This window comes from Erpetoichthys calabaricus, chromosome 9 (genome assembly GCF_900747795.2).
Source record: "Erpetoichthys calabaricus chromosome 9, fErpCal1.3, whole genome shotgun sequence".
Classification (NCBI taxonomy): Eukaryota; Metazoa; Chordata; class Cladistia; order Polypteriformes; family Polypteridae; genus Erpetoichthys; species Erpetoichthys calabaricus.
In genome coordinates this window covers 15,772,496-15,788,699 of record NC_041402.2, presented here as the reverse complement: position 1 = coordinate 15,788,699, position 16,204 = coordinate 15,772,496, and the positions used below count along the sequence as shown (strand labels likewise).

Sequence of the window (16,204 nt, the reverse complement as noted above, 5' to 3'; positions counted from 1 at the left end):
GGACGGTTGGGACACAAAGTCAGAGAGGCGAGATTGTGTTGGTTTGGACATGTGCAGAGGAGAGATGTTGGGTATATTTGGAGAAGGATGCTAAGGATAGAGCTGCCAGGGAAGAGGAAAAGAGGAAGGCCTAAGAGAAGGTTCATGGATATGGTGAGAGAGGACATGCAGGTGATGGGTGTAACAGAGCAAGATGATGAGGACAGAAAGATATGGAAGAAGATGATCCGCTGTGGCAACTCCTAATGGGAGCAGCCGAAAGAAGAAGAAGATTTATATAGCACCTTTACCATGCTCAAGACGCTTACATCATGTCCCAAATAATTATGCACATGCACATCCTAAACAGTCAATACAATTAAAGATTTTTTATCTCCAACAATTATATAATAATATGGATTTTATTACAAGCAAACTACTAATGACAGCAACAGCTTTTTTAAATATTTTCAAAACAACTTAAAATGCAGTGTTCCAAGCTGTTACGCACAAGACTATTTGAGAACATTCAATAGGTTGTAAACAATTTGAAACACAAATCTGTTGTATTTCATGCATGAAGAGATCATTTTTCAAAAATGCAATTTCAATCAAAAATCATATTTCCAGCTCAAGTTACATAGTAATATGTGAGCCCATCAACAGCTCTCTCATTTGTTGAACCTGTAAGTCCATGTATTATCTCGAAACTTCTGTTTTTGACAGTTTTCTAACATGCCTTTCTTAAGTGCAGGTGTAGAAAAGGTAGTCATTATGCAGTGTAGAGGCCGGGGGAGCAATCATGGGCCTCTCAGTACCTCCCCCGGGACACTTGGTGGCAGTCTCCCTGGCTGACGATGGTGCCTGTTTCCCGCAGGGCTCCATGGGAGATGGAGTTCTCCACAGCCCTGTTGGGATCTGGGGTGGCCGCTAGGGGGGGTGCTGCATGGTTCCTGGAGCCATCCTGGATGACTCTATAGCCCCACCCAGAGGTGCAATCAGAAACAGGTGATCAAGCACCTGGAGCACTTCCGGGTGGGCTATAAAAAGGGCCAGCAACCACCAGTCAGGAGCCAGAGTCAGGAGGTGGAGGACGAAGCTAGACGGGAGGAGTGGTGGTTCCAGGAGGAAAGGACTGTGTTGTGCTTATTTGGACTGTGTTGTGCCTGTGGGGTTCATGGGGAAGACGTGCCCCACAGGTGAAGAAAAATAAAAGTCTGTGCTGGGTCGGGTGCAATATAGCACCTTATATCACAGCAGCTAAATGGTCACTTGAATAAACATTCAGTCAGATTTTAGAACAAATAACAGTGCAGAAGCTGCAGTCATTAAGGTAATGAATGACTTGTGCGTTTATCTGTTAGATCTGAGTGCCGTATTTGATACCACTGATCACAGGACTCTTATAAATCACCTTAGTCAGTGTGTGGGTCTCTCTGGCAGTGTCTAAAATTGGTTTGAGTCTTACTTAACAGGTAGAAATTTATACTTCGAAGAAACATGATATTCGATATGGTGTTCCACAAGGATCTCTCCAGGGTCTCCTGCTCTTTTCGATCTCCATGCTTCCATTAGGTCATTTTATATCAAGGCATAACATGAGCTACCACAGCTATGCTGGTGACTGTCAACTGTATCTATTAATACAAAAACAACATTTATTTCTATAGCACATTTTCATACAAATGATGGAGCTCAAAGTGCTTTACAAGATAAAGAAAGAAAAAAGAAAAAATAGAAAAATAGAATTATCCAATACTAAGTAACAAAGGATAAAGTAAGGTGTGATGGACAGGAGGACAGAAAAAACAAAACAAAAAAACTCCAGAGGGCTGGAGAAAAAAAAAAAACAAAAACAAAATCTGCAGGGGTTCCATGGCTACGAGACCACCCAGCCCTCACTAACATAAATGATCTCAATCAGTCCTCATGGTTTTCAGGCTTCACATGGAAGAATTAGAGGGTCATGTGGACATCTGGCCTTCATTGTACGGACTGCATGGTGACCTGATCACGTGGTGGTGGCGCAGATCACCACCATAGAAAAAACGGAAAAAGAACAGCAGAGAAAGGAGGGGTTAGTATGGATTGTGGAGCCAAGATAAAAACAATAATTCAATGTATATGCAGAATATCAGGGTTACACTAAATGAAGTTATGAGAAAGCCATGTTAAAATAATGGCTTTTTAGCAGTTTTTTAAAGTGCTCCAACGTATTAGCCTGGCAAATTTTTGTCGGTAAAAGCGCCTGATGACCCCAACTCTCTTAGTTCACTGACCCAATGTCATACTTGTATTTCTGAATGGAGGAGTAGTAATTTTCTCAAAATAAATAAGGAGAAAACAGAAATCTTAGTTGCTGGCAAAAATGGATATTAGCGAGGGTATTAGAAATAAACTTCCATTAGGCTTAAAAGTCAAGGCGGAAGTAATGAATTTAGGGGTAATTACTGACTCTGTCCCAATTTTTGAATCACATGTTAATCAGATTACCAGGACAGCATTTTGTCACTTAAAGAATATAGCAAAAGTTAGTTCCCTTATAACTCTGCAAGATCCTGAAAAAACTTAGTTCTTGCTTTTGTTTTTAGTCGACTAGATTACTGTAATGCACTCCTAATGCTCTCTGAATCACCATCTACACAGTCCAAGTCACAAAGGGTTGAGCCCAAGTGGCCAGCTGTCACATCCAATCCCAGATTATTAAATCTAAGTCACAGTCTGTCAGGTTCAGGTCTCAGTCTGTGGAGTCCATTGTGGTCATCTATCAAGTCCAAGTCACCATGTGTCACGTCAATTCAGAGTCTGAGAGTCGTGTCCATTGCAGAGGCTTATATCACCTGGGATGAGTCGGTCATATTAAAGGAAGGTGTTGGCAGCTCATCCTTCTTTCGTAACATGGAGTCACATCCAGGGCAGGACACTTTTAAGTTGCTGAAATAACTGTTAAATGATGTTTTGAATTTTTTTGAGGCAAAGCAGTAGAGAATAGGATCCAAGCAACAGTTCGCTCCTGATAAGGTGTATGTGATATAATAAGCAATTTCAGTCTTTTCCAGTAAGGTGCAGTGAGAAGGAAAGAAGAGCTTCACGGTAACTCCCATCGTCCTGGTGATGTGAATCGGGATGTAGCAGATGGTAAAGATGAAGAGCGAAACGGCAATCATTTGGGTGGACTTGGCTTTCATCACCTCTCCTTTTACGTTGCAAGTGTTTATCTTGGAGATAAATGAGCTGAGCAGGCTGTAGCATATGAAGCATACACAGAAGGGCACCATCAAGCCGACAATCAGCACCGTGACATTGTACACAAAATAGAGTTCGGCCATGCCATTCTGGTGAATGCTGAGGCATTTAGTGGAGTTGTTTATATAGGAAGTCTTCAAGATGCCAAAAAATGGAAGTCCTTGAAGAATGAGGAAGACCCAAACAAACAAGCAGAGCTTTTTGACAAAGTCCACATCTGCAAAGCGTGGATTTTTGGTTCCATGGACGACAGTCATGTACCTGTGAATGCTGATGACAGTGAGGAAGCTTATACTCCCATACATGTGGACACTGAGAAGGTAGACTTTCATTTGGCAGAGAAACTGTCCATAGACCCAGTCGTCTGACAGGGAGTACAGGACGATGAAGGGCGCAGCTGGTGTGATGATGGCGTCAGCCACGGCCAGGTTGAACTGCAGGACCATCCCGGAGTTCCATTTCTTGATCTGGAACCAAAATATCCAGAGACTCAGACAGTTCAGGATGAAACCGACTATGAAGAAAATGGCAAGAAGGCTGGGGAGAACAACATTCAGCTTCTGGGGCTGGCATTGGGTGACAATTAATGGAGTTGTAACTGTTGTGTAGTTAAATACTGGGCCATCAAGAATGTTGTTCATCAAGTCCATCTGAAAAGAAGTACAGAAACAGGATTATTCGTTCTGTTTTGCAAGGATATTTAAATTTTGGCCAGTGTGCATTTCCCACTGTGTAATTTGAATTTCCTCCCATTTCTCCAAAGAGAATTTAATCTTTGGGGCGAATCCCGTACTCAAGGATACCCTTGGAAATTAAGGGGAAGTACAATAAGGACTGAAGCCAGGAAACCCTTCATTACACAAAGAGCTGTGGGAGTCTGGTACAAATGACCAAGATATGGAGTTGAAGCAGAAACCTTGACCACCTTTAAGAAGAATCTGGAGGAGATATTGGGACAACTTCAACACACAAGCTTGAAGAACTTGAATGCTCTCCTCTTGTTTGTTAAATATCCTACTTTTTTATGTGCAGTTCAGGTTAAGTGGTGATTCCAAAATGGCCCCCATGGCAGTGTGACCATAGATGTGTGTGTGTGTACGTGTGTGTGTGTGCGTGTGTGTGTGAGTGTGTGATGGTGTGGGTCCGCTCCAGACTCCCTCTTTCCATTTGGGAGCCTATTGAACCCAACACCATCGATAATGTAACTGAGATGAGGACAAATCATACTGTGAGCAAGAGGATGGTGTAAAAGTGCAAATGCTTCTATTAATAACAAAAATCAAAACAGTGACCAAATAAATAGTGCAGTGCTTCCAAAAAGTTAATAAATAATTCATTAAACCTGTGCAAAAAGTGGCGGTTAAAAGCCAAAAAATACATCCTTTAAAACGAGGTTAAAACTATGGCTGCAGGCTATTCTTTTCATTAACCCGTGGTCTCTCCTTTTAGCTGGTGATCTCCTGCTTATCCCAAACGGGCATTGTAACAGTTGAGTCGCCCTATCCACAAGTGCAGCTGACTTTCAACTGGTCCTGTTGCCTTCCATACCCTGGCTACATACAGCTCCCTCGCCAGGTTGAGACTTGGGTTCCCAGCGACCAGTGCGGTCACACTGAACCTCTCCATCCCAAGCCTCCTCAACTCCTGCTGTTTTCTCGGCCTTATGTGGCAAGACGTCCATACTCTCGGTCACTCTAGCTCATCAGAACCACTCAGCTGGAGTGGCCACCTCTTACAGCTCTCCTCCAAGCTGCCTGCCTTCTATCCAGCGAACCTGCTCTCTTTCGTTCACTCCGGTTCCAGCTTTTATGGCCTCCTACCTTCTTCTCTCCTTCACCACCATCCATCTGCTTCTTGTTCTTCTCTTTCTATCCTTTTTCTCCTGTGCTGGCCCGTACTTATACGGCTTCGTGGGTGCAATGTCTCAATAACTCACTGCAGGAAGCCGATGAAGCAACTGAGAATGATAGCACGTTCACGTGTTGGTGCATCTCGTCCCAGTTACCTCATCAGCTCCCCGCGATTCCACGAGTACGCCCACATAGACTGACAAAGGCAAACAAATTATCTATTAAAAACTGGCCATTCGTTCGGAGCTGCGGACCCGCTATAGCACAGAGTGAAGCCTGTGATGAACTTGTGGCCTGTCCAGAGCTGTTTTCTGCCTTATACCCATTGTGTCAGGTAAGGCTGTGGCCCCACTTTTTTTTTCTTCAGCTGATTTTTTTTGTTTTTCCGTCCTCCCTAGCCATTGGACCTTAGTTTTATTCTATGTTAATTAGTATTGCCTAATTTTATTTTTATATTTTTTCTTTTTTTTCTTTCTTCATCCTGTAAAGCACTTTGAGCTACATCATTTGTATGAAAATGTGCTATAGTAATAAATGTTGTTGTTGTTGTAACATGAATCCGATTAAGGGGTTGAGAGTTCATTTTGTTCACTGCCATGTACTCAAAATGTGGGGGCAGAATTCATTTTCAGACCAATTAATCCATTACCAGGAACAGGAGCTTGCCTTAATGCTACAAGAATCAAAAATAAAACAAGGAAGTTGGAGTTGTATGTAGTGGAACATGATTATGATACTACAGGAATAATAGGAATAACAGAAAACTGTCAAAATAACAAAGAAAGGGATGAGTATAACATAGAGGGATACACAGTACAAACAGAACAGAGAAGTGGGGGGTTGCGGTTTATGTTAAGAAAATTTTAAATGCAAGTCCTCTTCAATTGGATGATGAACTCCATCTTAGTGAGGACGTCTGGATTCGTCAGGAAAACATTAGGGAAAAAAAGCTTTATTGTAGGAGTGTATTATAGACCGCCCAATGCAGGCAATAATTTCAATTCACATCTTTTTTGGTATTATTAAAAAGTCAAGTTTACAGAAGGATATTATAGTTATGGGGGACTTCAACTACCTGAACATTAGCCTGGAATAACTTTGCAAATGGTGGAACACAAGAACAGAAGTAATTGGTGACTGTTTGTTAACACAGCTTGTTAAAGCACCAAGGCACCACAGCCTATTCCCATAGCACTGGGCAAAAGAAACGATATGGGTGGAGAGGCACTTACTGTAAAACTGGTAATTAAAATAACCTCCAATTAATGTGGGTGGGGGTCCACAGCAAACTCTGGAAGACAGAAAAAATTAGTTAAACAAAAAGAAAAAAACAATAATACAAGTAAAATAGAAAAGAATAGGCTCCACTACCAATGGAAAGCATGTAGCCACCTTCAAAAAGGTTAGTGCCAAAGACCAGGTATTAAAAAAGATGCAATTAATGAATAACATCGTTGGTAAATCTACAATTGAGATCTTTGACCAACTATTGCTTGTGTTAGGATTTTAAGCATCCATCTCAGCAAGCAGGATTTCTTTGTCATTGAACACATACACATGCCATATTTTCACTTTTTTTTGTCTCATAACACCTTTAAAATCATTATTTTAAATTGTCACTTCACTATTAGCAATTACCTCAGGCTTAGCCAACGAGCGGTTTTGAAATTAGTCTGTCTTATGTGGCTGCTGAGTTGACATACAATACCTAAAACAGTAAGGCCTAATGAAAAATAAATATTAAGGTGTCAGACATGTGCATTGGAGGAGCTCTTCGCAGACCCAGCAGAGCTGTGTAATAACCCATCCAGAAGAGAGAGGGGGCACTGCCACTAACAGTGTCTTCTCCTTCTTTATCCACAGTGGAGAGAAGCCACCCACTGAAAGCATTTAGCCCCTCCCCTTCTGGTCCAGCCGCCATAAAACCCTGGACGCCCTGGAAGGAGGGGTCACTTTTGGCCAGAGTAACCCGTCAGGTGCAACTCAACTAAAGCAGCAGAAACAACAGTCCTCTTATTGAATCTCCATAAGAGGGACCCATACTGACGAGCCCTATCTTTTTAGTTCTTTCTTTTGTTTTGTATGACCCGGTTGGCACCCCAAAATTCCTTGCTGCAGTCTTTCTGGCTAGAAATTCATCACCTGTATTACATCTTTTCCTGTTGCTGCTGCCATAGATTTTCTCTAGCAACTTGAGCTCAGGTGATGCAAAATGCCTGAACAGCTTCATCATGACCAGACTGACTCTAGACACTCTTGAAGAGAGGATGGTGGCAAAACTGGCAACAGAGTGTAAATGCAGGTCAGTCACGTAATGGCCCAACATCCTGAAATACCCCCAATGTCAGTCACATAACGTCCATCACATGCCCACTTACACTATGATGGGGTTGTGTGAGGGTTCTCAGACCAAAAGACGTTGTAGCCTTCACATGACCTACGTCATAGGCGTTGAAGGCTGCAGTTTTGACCCATCTCAAAACTGGATTCCATCATCAGTGATTTTGCCCATCCATTCCAGGGGGCGCTTTTTTGGACAAGCAGGCTCATTCCTCCATGGTGTAATTATGGCTTTTTCTTTTTTTAGTGTGTGTGTTTAGATGTTCGGTGCATTTAAAATTATCTCTAGATGTACTTTATTAATACTCCAATCTAATCTCGTTAATCTAACCCAGTCTTCCTGGAGCTCTGAAACAAGTGAGTTCATAAGAAAGAAGAAGGAAGCGGTGTGATGTCAAAGCAAAGGCAAAAACTGACACTTAGGTAAACTCATGTTGTATTTATTTTTATCAATACATTGCAGATACTGGGTGGTACAGTGACGCAGTGGGTTCACATCGCAGGTCCCACTGTACAAAGACATGCAGGAGAGGTGAATTGAGGTGAGATGAGGTTAATTTGCCCAACCTGGGGGTACATTGCTCCCCCCCAGAGGGTAAATTTCACCAACTCAGTGGGTACATTAGCTCCAAAAATCTGAAGATAAGAAGAAAATTTGGAATAGGCCTGTTTTATGAAATACCGTTACATTGTGCTGTAATTGTTATTTAAATTGAAAATAAAAACATTAAACTTTTCTCTTTGTCAATTGGTTTATTATGGTGTGTCTTGTTATGTCATTTTTTAACATGCAAAATCCAAACCAGGGTCACGGGGGTTGCTGGAGCCTATCCAGCTAGCATTGGGCACAAGGCAGGAGCAAACCCCGGACAGTGTGTCAGTCCTTTACAGGTAAGCGTGGCTAGCACACCTTAATAAAAGGACAAATATCTATGTGTGTGTGTGTGTGTGTATCTGTCCGGTTGCTATGTCTCCGTTATATGCCATTTGGTTAAGTCACACATAAAGCAATGCTAATTGTCTGTTGGAATGACAAATGCAATGCTTTTTATTACCACACATAATACAAAAATTTGCTATAGGATTCACAAAAACAGTGCTAATTTCTGTAAGGCAACATTTGCTGGAATGAAAAACGTAATGCATTTTATTACTAGACGCATTACACAAACTATGCGATGTGATTTGGAAAAACTGAGCTAATTTTCATGAGGCAACATCTGTTGAAATGAAAAATGCAATGCATTTTACTACAAGCATTGCAAAATTTGGAATAGGATTCATAATAACAGTGCTAATGTTTGTGGTGTGCCATCTGTTGGAATGACAAATACAATGCATTTTATTACTGCACGCGTTACACAAATTTGGTATGGGATTCGCAAGAACAGTGCTAATTTATGTAAGGCACCATTTGCTGGAATGAAAAACGTAATGCATTTTATTACTAGACACATTACAAAAACCATGCTATGTGATTTGGAAAAACTGAGCTAATTTTTGTGAGACAACATCTGTTGAAATGAAAAATGCAATGCATTTTACTACAAGCATTGCAAAAATTTGAATAGGATTCATAATAACAGTGCTAATGTTTGTGGTGTGCCATGTGTTGGAATGACAAATACAATGTATTTTATTACTGCATGCATTACACAAATTTGGTATGGGATTCGCAAAAACAGTGCCAATTTCTGTAAGGCGCCATTTGTTGGAATGAAAAATGTAATACACTTTGTTACTGCATGCATTACAAAAAAATTGGCATGGGATTTAAAGAAGCAGTGCTAATGTTTGTGATGTGCCATTTGTTGGAAAGAAAAACTCAGTGCATTTTATTAGTACATGCGTTACAAAAATTTGGTATGGGATTCACAAAAACAGTGCTAATTTTTGGAAGGCACCATATTTTGGAATGAAAAATGTAATGTATTTTATTACTACAGTATATGCATTACAAAAATTTGGGATGGATTTTATAAAAGCACTGCTAATCTTTCTGATGTGCCATTTGTTGGAATGAAAAATGCAATTTATTACTACACATCTTACAGAATTTAAGTATACGATTCATAAAAGCATTGCTAATGTTTATGAGGCATCATCTGTTAGAATAACAAATGCAATTCATTATATTGCTACAAACATTACAAATATTTGGTATGGAATTTGTAAAAACTACTAATTTTTGTGAGGTGCAATGTGTTGGAATTAAAAATGTAATGAATTGGTATGGGATTCTTAAAAGCAGTGCTAATGTTTGTGATGGGCCATCTGTTGGAATGAAAACTTTAATGCATTACATTCATTTCAAAATGCATTCCAATAGCTGGTGCACTGCAGACGTTAACACAGAATATGCTGAATACGCTGATGTTATGCCACGAGGCACGAGATTTAAGAAGGGAATGTGAAGACGAGGACAAAGTCAGAACTGGGAGAACAACTATCCATCCATCCATCCATTGTCCAACCCGCTGAATCCGAACACAGGGTCACGGGGGTCTGCTGGAGCCAATCCCAGCCAACATAGGGCACAAGGCAGGAACCAATCCCGGGCAGGGTGCCAACCCACCACAGAGAACAACTATCAATAACCAAAATTTTAAGTCAGAATGAGTGCATACAGTTCAAAACCTGAGAAACAAAGCAAAGAAAACTTTTTTAAAATTTAGAAGAGTTTTGGAACCTGGGTAGTCAGATGAGGAATCAGCAATAGTGCCGTCAGAATGACTGCAATACAACGTAGCAAATCACACATTAAAATGCAAACTGTAAGTAACTTTCAAAACCAAATGAAAATCATGGATAACTTAGGGTTTAAAAATTTAAAATTCAATCTTCAAAACACGACTTCCTGACAGCTGAGGTCTACGTGGATTACTTAGATGGGCAGCAGAGCTACCTGATACGTAAATTAACATTCTCACAACGAGATCATCTAATGCACACAGGACCAAATTACAGATGCCAACTAACCTAACATGCACATCTGGGATGTGGCAGGAATGCGACTCAGACACGGGGCAAACAAGCAAACTCCACACAGGAGCCAGTCCAGTGCAGGATCTGAACCCACAGTGCCAGAGGCAGCAGTGCCAACCACCGCACCACACCCGTGGCTCACCTTTTAACACTTTATTTTATTATCTTGTACGGTAGGTAGTGTCTGTCAAACACACTCTCACCCAAAGTTTATTGATAGCATTTAATACCATTAAAGAAATCAAATAATGCAATACAAATGAAAGAAAGGAGTTTCTGCTGCTGAATGGAAGAGCACAATAAAATACCAGAACAACACTACTCTTGGTATTTTATATACACTCTTAAAATGAAGGTGCCAGACTGGCTCTTCAGAGCGATGCCATAGGGCAGTGGTTCTCAAACTGTGGGGTGGGCCACCCTAGGGGGGCATGAAGTAACAAAAAGGGGGCGCGAAGATGTGAAAAAAAGAAAACACGAATCGAAAATATACATCTATTGAAACCAAAACAATTTAACTTAAACTACATTCTGATACTAGAAAAATAAATATAGAGTTAGATAAATGTCGATAAAAGTTAAGTAGGTATAATAAAATATGCATCTATGATATATCATTAATTAAAAAAGAACAAATTGGTGTTAGTGGGATCCTTTCAAAAAAACATTAAGGGGGCGCGATTAAAACTGTTATGAAAACTCGGGTCACAAATACTTAAAAGTTGAGAAATGCTGCACTAGGGGATCCATTTTTGGTCCCCAAAAGACCCATCCACATGAAAAGGTTCCAGAAAGACCTTTTATTTATTTAGATTCATAACAGGCTCCATACAGTAAATAACCATAAATGGGTCCTGATTTTAAAGGGACTTTTGCCGTGCTCAATCACACAGTCTCAGTTCAGGTTTTCTTAATCTGTCAGAGTCCTGCTAGTTAGCCTGCCATACATGAAAGATTTCAGTTTGTTCTTCCACGTATTATGAAGTTTTTCAAAGTAGAAAGAACCAATGGCACATGCACAGAACTCGCCTCAGAGTGTAACAGCGCTTTGTCAAGTAGCAGTTCTACAAGGAGCCACACAAGTTCAAGTTCAAGCACTTTATTGTCATTGTGTAACACAACCAAATGACTTTTTGTGACAGCCCCAAGGTGCCTTTAAAGAAAAGTCAAATAATTCCAAATATGTCGTATAAAGTGTTAAGTGATCAAGTAACCAGAGCAAATTATTATTGCTCAAAGTACAGCAGCATAAATTGTTATTGCACCTGTTAATGAATAGTACATTACATATTGTATATTGTATTACATTAGTATATTGTACATTACCAATAGAGCTTATTGCACATGTTCAATTAAAAATGATCTCAGACTGAGGAGATTCAGAGTTCAGAAAGTTTATGGCAGATGGGAAAAAGTTATTTTTTAGTCTGCTTGTGCGTACACGGATTGACCTAAAGCGTCTGCCTGACAGGAGGAGCTCAAGCAAAGAATTTCCAGTAAAGAACCATAAACTGGCATTAAAGAACCAGCATTTCTAAGAGTGTACTCTGAAAACACTGACATTCACCAATTCAAGGCTAATGTTAGAATTAAGAAATGTGAACAAATCTACTAGGACTTACCCTTAAACAAGCAGCCCCAGGCTCCCCTGATTAGAACCTTCAAGCCACAGTTCTGCGTGTTGAACTGAAGTCCGTCTCCAGGCGTTGAGGCTCAATGTGTGAGTGTGAGAACTAAGATGCGTGCCTTTTTATGGCAGTCTGAGAACTTCCTGAATTGGTTCATATTCTGCTACTTCCTGTCATTTGTCTTTAAGAAGATTTTTAAAAATCTGCTTGAAGAAAAAAAAAGTATAAATTTAGAAGCCACCATACAGACTTTACAGGTTACTCCAGTGGACACTTGAACAACTGATGCCAACTAAAGAAAACACTTTGGTTCATTAGCTGGCATCTGATAGTGCTGTTAGTACATAGACATGAGAATAAACTGCCAGAAACTGCGTGACACTTTAACCCCCTGCACTTGTCTGATCAACCTGCCAAACGTCAGCTTTCTCCTGTGCGCTAAGGAAGAAAAGGGACCACCAACTGCGGAACATGTCAAATAACAAACATACATAAGCAACAAGATGGTGACAGAAGCTTTGTTTTTATTACAGAACAATAGTAGATGCACTACAACAAACCCTTAAAGCCCCCATTCTAATGTGTTACTCCCTTTATGACAAGGTCTTTAAGGGCAAAGCACCTGCATGGGGACAACGCCAACATCCAACTTGGTGAGATTGATAGACAGAAAGGCACTATATAGGATAGATAGTTAGATAGATAATCATAATTTTGGCATAGTTGGCAGAATAGATAGATAGATAGATAGATAGATAGATAGATAGATAGATAGATAGATAGATAGATAGATAGATAGATAGATAGATAGATAGATAGATAGATAGATAGATAGATACACGTCTTTATTTAGTATTCAGTACTCCAGCTAATCCTTCTAACATTTAACATTACAATTTCACACCAGGTCTTCTATGTTATTCCAAATTTATTTTTGTTAATTTTTTTTAGATATTTTTTTTATTAATGTTAATCCAAATTTATTTTTAGTTGCCCCTCCTCAATAGAACACAGCACCCCCTTCACTCCCCACACTTTTTCAAATTCTTCGATATTACACATTGTTTTATAATATGTAAATTCTAGCTTGATTCTTGAAATTACATAAAATTTGAAAATAAACAGTACCTCATCTGGTAATGTACCACACTGTTTATTATTACGGCTTTTTAAAATGGCTAACTTTGCTTGCCCAAGCAAATAATTTAAAAGTTGAAATTTAGATTTTGATGTTTTGTTATATTTCATGCCCCAAATAAATCTCTGAACATCAAAAGAAACAGTAAATTTTTCACATATTTTCTGAAAATACACCAACAGAGTTTTCAGTCTCGTACAATATAAAAATAAATGATAAACAGTCTCTTTCTTAGATAGATAGATAGATAGATAGATAGATAGATAGATAGATAGATAGATAGATAGATAGATAGATAGATAGATAGATAGATAGATAGGAAAGGCACTATATAATAGATAGATAGATAGATAGATAGATAGATAGATAGATAGATAGATAGATAGATAGATAGATAGATAGATAGATAGATAGATAGATAGATAGATAGATAGATAGATAGATAGATAGATAGAAATATTTTTCCCCAAAGGAAACCAAAAATTTTACATTGACTTCAGCAATGCCAGTAACTGATCAAACACTTCGGCAAGTCTCCCACTTTATTTTCCTTACCTGTCTCTCCCTGTTGTAGGAGGGGGTCTCAAACTAGATATGCAAACATAAAACACAGAAGAGGCCAGCCATTTACTGGTTATTTAAGAGTTTTCATTTATCTTAGCACAAATAAAAAGTTTTACTTTACCAAGTCTCCAAAATTGATGCCCGATGTTGTGTGGTGTTGTTGCTTTGTCGCTGCTCCAAATTCTAGTGTTGATTTTGTTCTTGCGTTGGAGTGCACTCTTTCTCTTTGCTGCCTGCTCCTTTGTTTGTGGTGTGAATGGATTTCCTCAGTCAGGCCCTTTGTTGTGTCATCTTCATCTTCATAGGTAAATGTGTTACTCTTTCTGGCCCAAGAGTTTAGAAGCTGAAGTTCTCTTCTTGAAGTGATGGCTGTTTCGCACCCTTTTCAGACTACTGTCCCAAAGATTGGCTTGGCAGAGAGATTATCGACGTCTCATTGAAAGAGGTTGTCAGTCCTCTGCTCCCCAAAGAGAGAGCAGCTCATCAGCTTTTAGTTTCAGAGAGAGGTTTCAGAAGGTCATTTTGCAGAATTTTCTCTGCCCCCAGGGAGTCTCCATGAAAGAGAATTTTCACAGATGAAATGGAGCGTAACAAGTTTTAATGGAATGTGTAACTTCTCCCAATTGGATAAAATGTCACTTCCAGTTAAATCAGAGTGTCCTCATAGGTGAGTTCTTCTCTCCATCAAAGTTGACATTCATTGATTTTTAGCTCTTTGTTCTTGTTTGAGTCCATGTTGTGCCTTCTGGCTCAAGAGGTCTGCAGAGGGGCCTCTGGAGGGATGTCAGGTTAATTCTGATTTACACCTTAGTTTTCAGATGATGTCCAGGCAGATCCTGGTACAGGTTTGGAATGCAAATGAGGGAAGGCAAAGTTGGACGTTTGCTAAATTTGCTGCCTTACAGGCCTGGTGTGCCACTAATGCCATGCAGAGTGGTCAATGCCCACTTTGTCCTATGCCGCTCCAGTTTTCAAACTTGATTATTTTGTTTGTAAGCCTCTGTTGTCAAGTTAAGGTAAAGTCAGAGTAACAGTTGGTCAAATTTAACTTATACTCTGTCCACTCCATGTCACAAACTCTCCAGTTACAATACATTGAGTCTGTATTCTCCTTGGATGGAAGAAAGTTGACAGATTTGTCCTGAAAGGGACTGTTAAAAAATATCAATGGAAAATCCAAAAAAAGAAGTCAGAAAACAGGCAAAGGTTCATGGAAAAAATGTCACCATGTCATAACCGAAACCAGACCTGAAAAATCTGAATCAGCGAAAAATCCAAAGTATAAAAAATCAAAAATGTACAACAGAAGAGAATTACCAGGTATCATTTGAGAATTAATCCAAACTAGCCAACCCGCAGCGTAGCATACGCCGCATAATTATTTATTGATGTGTGAACACTTCCTGAAAGATACAGTTGTCCAAATGGGGTGGGTTTGAGGATATGACTGTGAGTGAATGAAAAGATGGAACTCTGGAGAGAGCAACATACAATTGCCCTTGACTGAAAACTGGCTCTGTCGTGCCTGCCATGGTCGGCCACCTTAGTGAATTATATATATAGATAGAAGAGTATACCATAGAATGCACAGCGTAATAGTAAACTAAATGTAAAAACATTGAATAACACTGAGAAAACCTTGAACAACAGAGAAAACTTAACACTGCAAGAGTTTGCGCTATAGCGCCACAAACCACTCGCTAAAAACACTTTTTTAATGAGTTTTAAGCACAGGGAAAAAAATTAACATTTGAAAAATCTGTAAACATTGCAACAATGCACGCTACAAACCGATCGCTGTAAACAGAAGTGAAAACAAAATCAAGCCTGGCGCGTTCTTTAACTGCCTTCTCTGCCGTATGCGTCCAGCCCTCTCTCTCGTTCGTGTGTCTCTCGCGCGCCTGTGTGTGTGTGTCTCTCTCTCTCACGCCTATGTGTGTGTATCTCTCTCGCGCACCTGTGTGTGTCGCTCTCTCTCTCGCTCGCTTGCTCACTCGCTGCACAGGGAATGCACAGGGAGAGACTAAAGACGTGCGGAAATCATCGAAGCACACGGCTGCTTAGTGAACTGTTGGTGGGCGGGGCTCTGTGAGTTGGCGGGCGGGGCTCTGTCTTGCGTCTTGCCTGCCCATGGTCGGCTGCTTTAGTGAATTATATATATAGATACTTGAACATTGACTGAACTACACCATCATGGTTGTTCTGGTGTGGAAAAATGTTCAATTTTTTAACAGCAAATTGTTTTATATTAGATTTTAATTATTGTGCTGAAATAGGTCAGGTTGAACTGAATTAATAGGACTCTAATGACAGGCATTGCAAGCCTCCTTTCCAATGGTATTAGTAGTTTATGTGTTTGTTCCAGTCGGTTTCTTTTTCAATTAGTTTATATGCTGGGAATGGGAAATAAGCACAAATGCCTCAGAACCTGATTTAATTTATTTATGACCTGCGAATGGATGGATGCCATAGGA

The 16,204-nt window shown here is 39.9% G+C and overlaps 1 protein-coding gene across 1 annotated transcript; it reads right to left on the bottom strand.

Moving 5' to 3' along the window:
* Positions 1 to 1,788: 1,788 nt before the first annotated feature.
* On the bottom strand, positions 1,789 to 14,297 carry LOC114657379 (lysophosphatidic acid receptor 6-like). Its single transcript, XM_028809165.2, has 4 exons — positions 13,852 to 14,297; positions 12,023 to 12,231; positions 6,308 to 6,366; positions 1,789 to 3,875 (listed from the first exon to the last, which is right to left on the bottom strand). Exon 4 carries the CDS (start codon positions 3,873 to 3,875, stop codon positions 2,811 to 2,813), a length of 1,065 nt encoding a protein of 354 aa, XP_028664998.1. The 5' UTR covers positions 6,308 to 6,366; positions 12,023 to 12,231; positions 13,852 to 14,297; the 3' UTR covers positions 1,789 to 2,810.
* Positions 14,298 to 16,204: the final 1,907 nt, after the last annotated feature.

Coding starts and splice junctions, on each gene's coding strand:
- LOC114657379 (XM_028809165.2), bottom strand. CDS start 3,875: ATGGACTTGATGAACAACATTCTTGATGGCCCAGTATTTAACTACACA.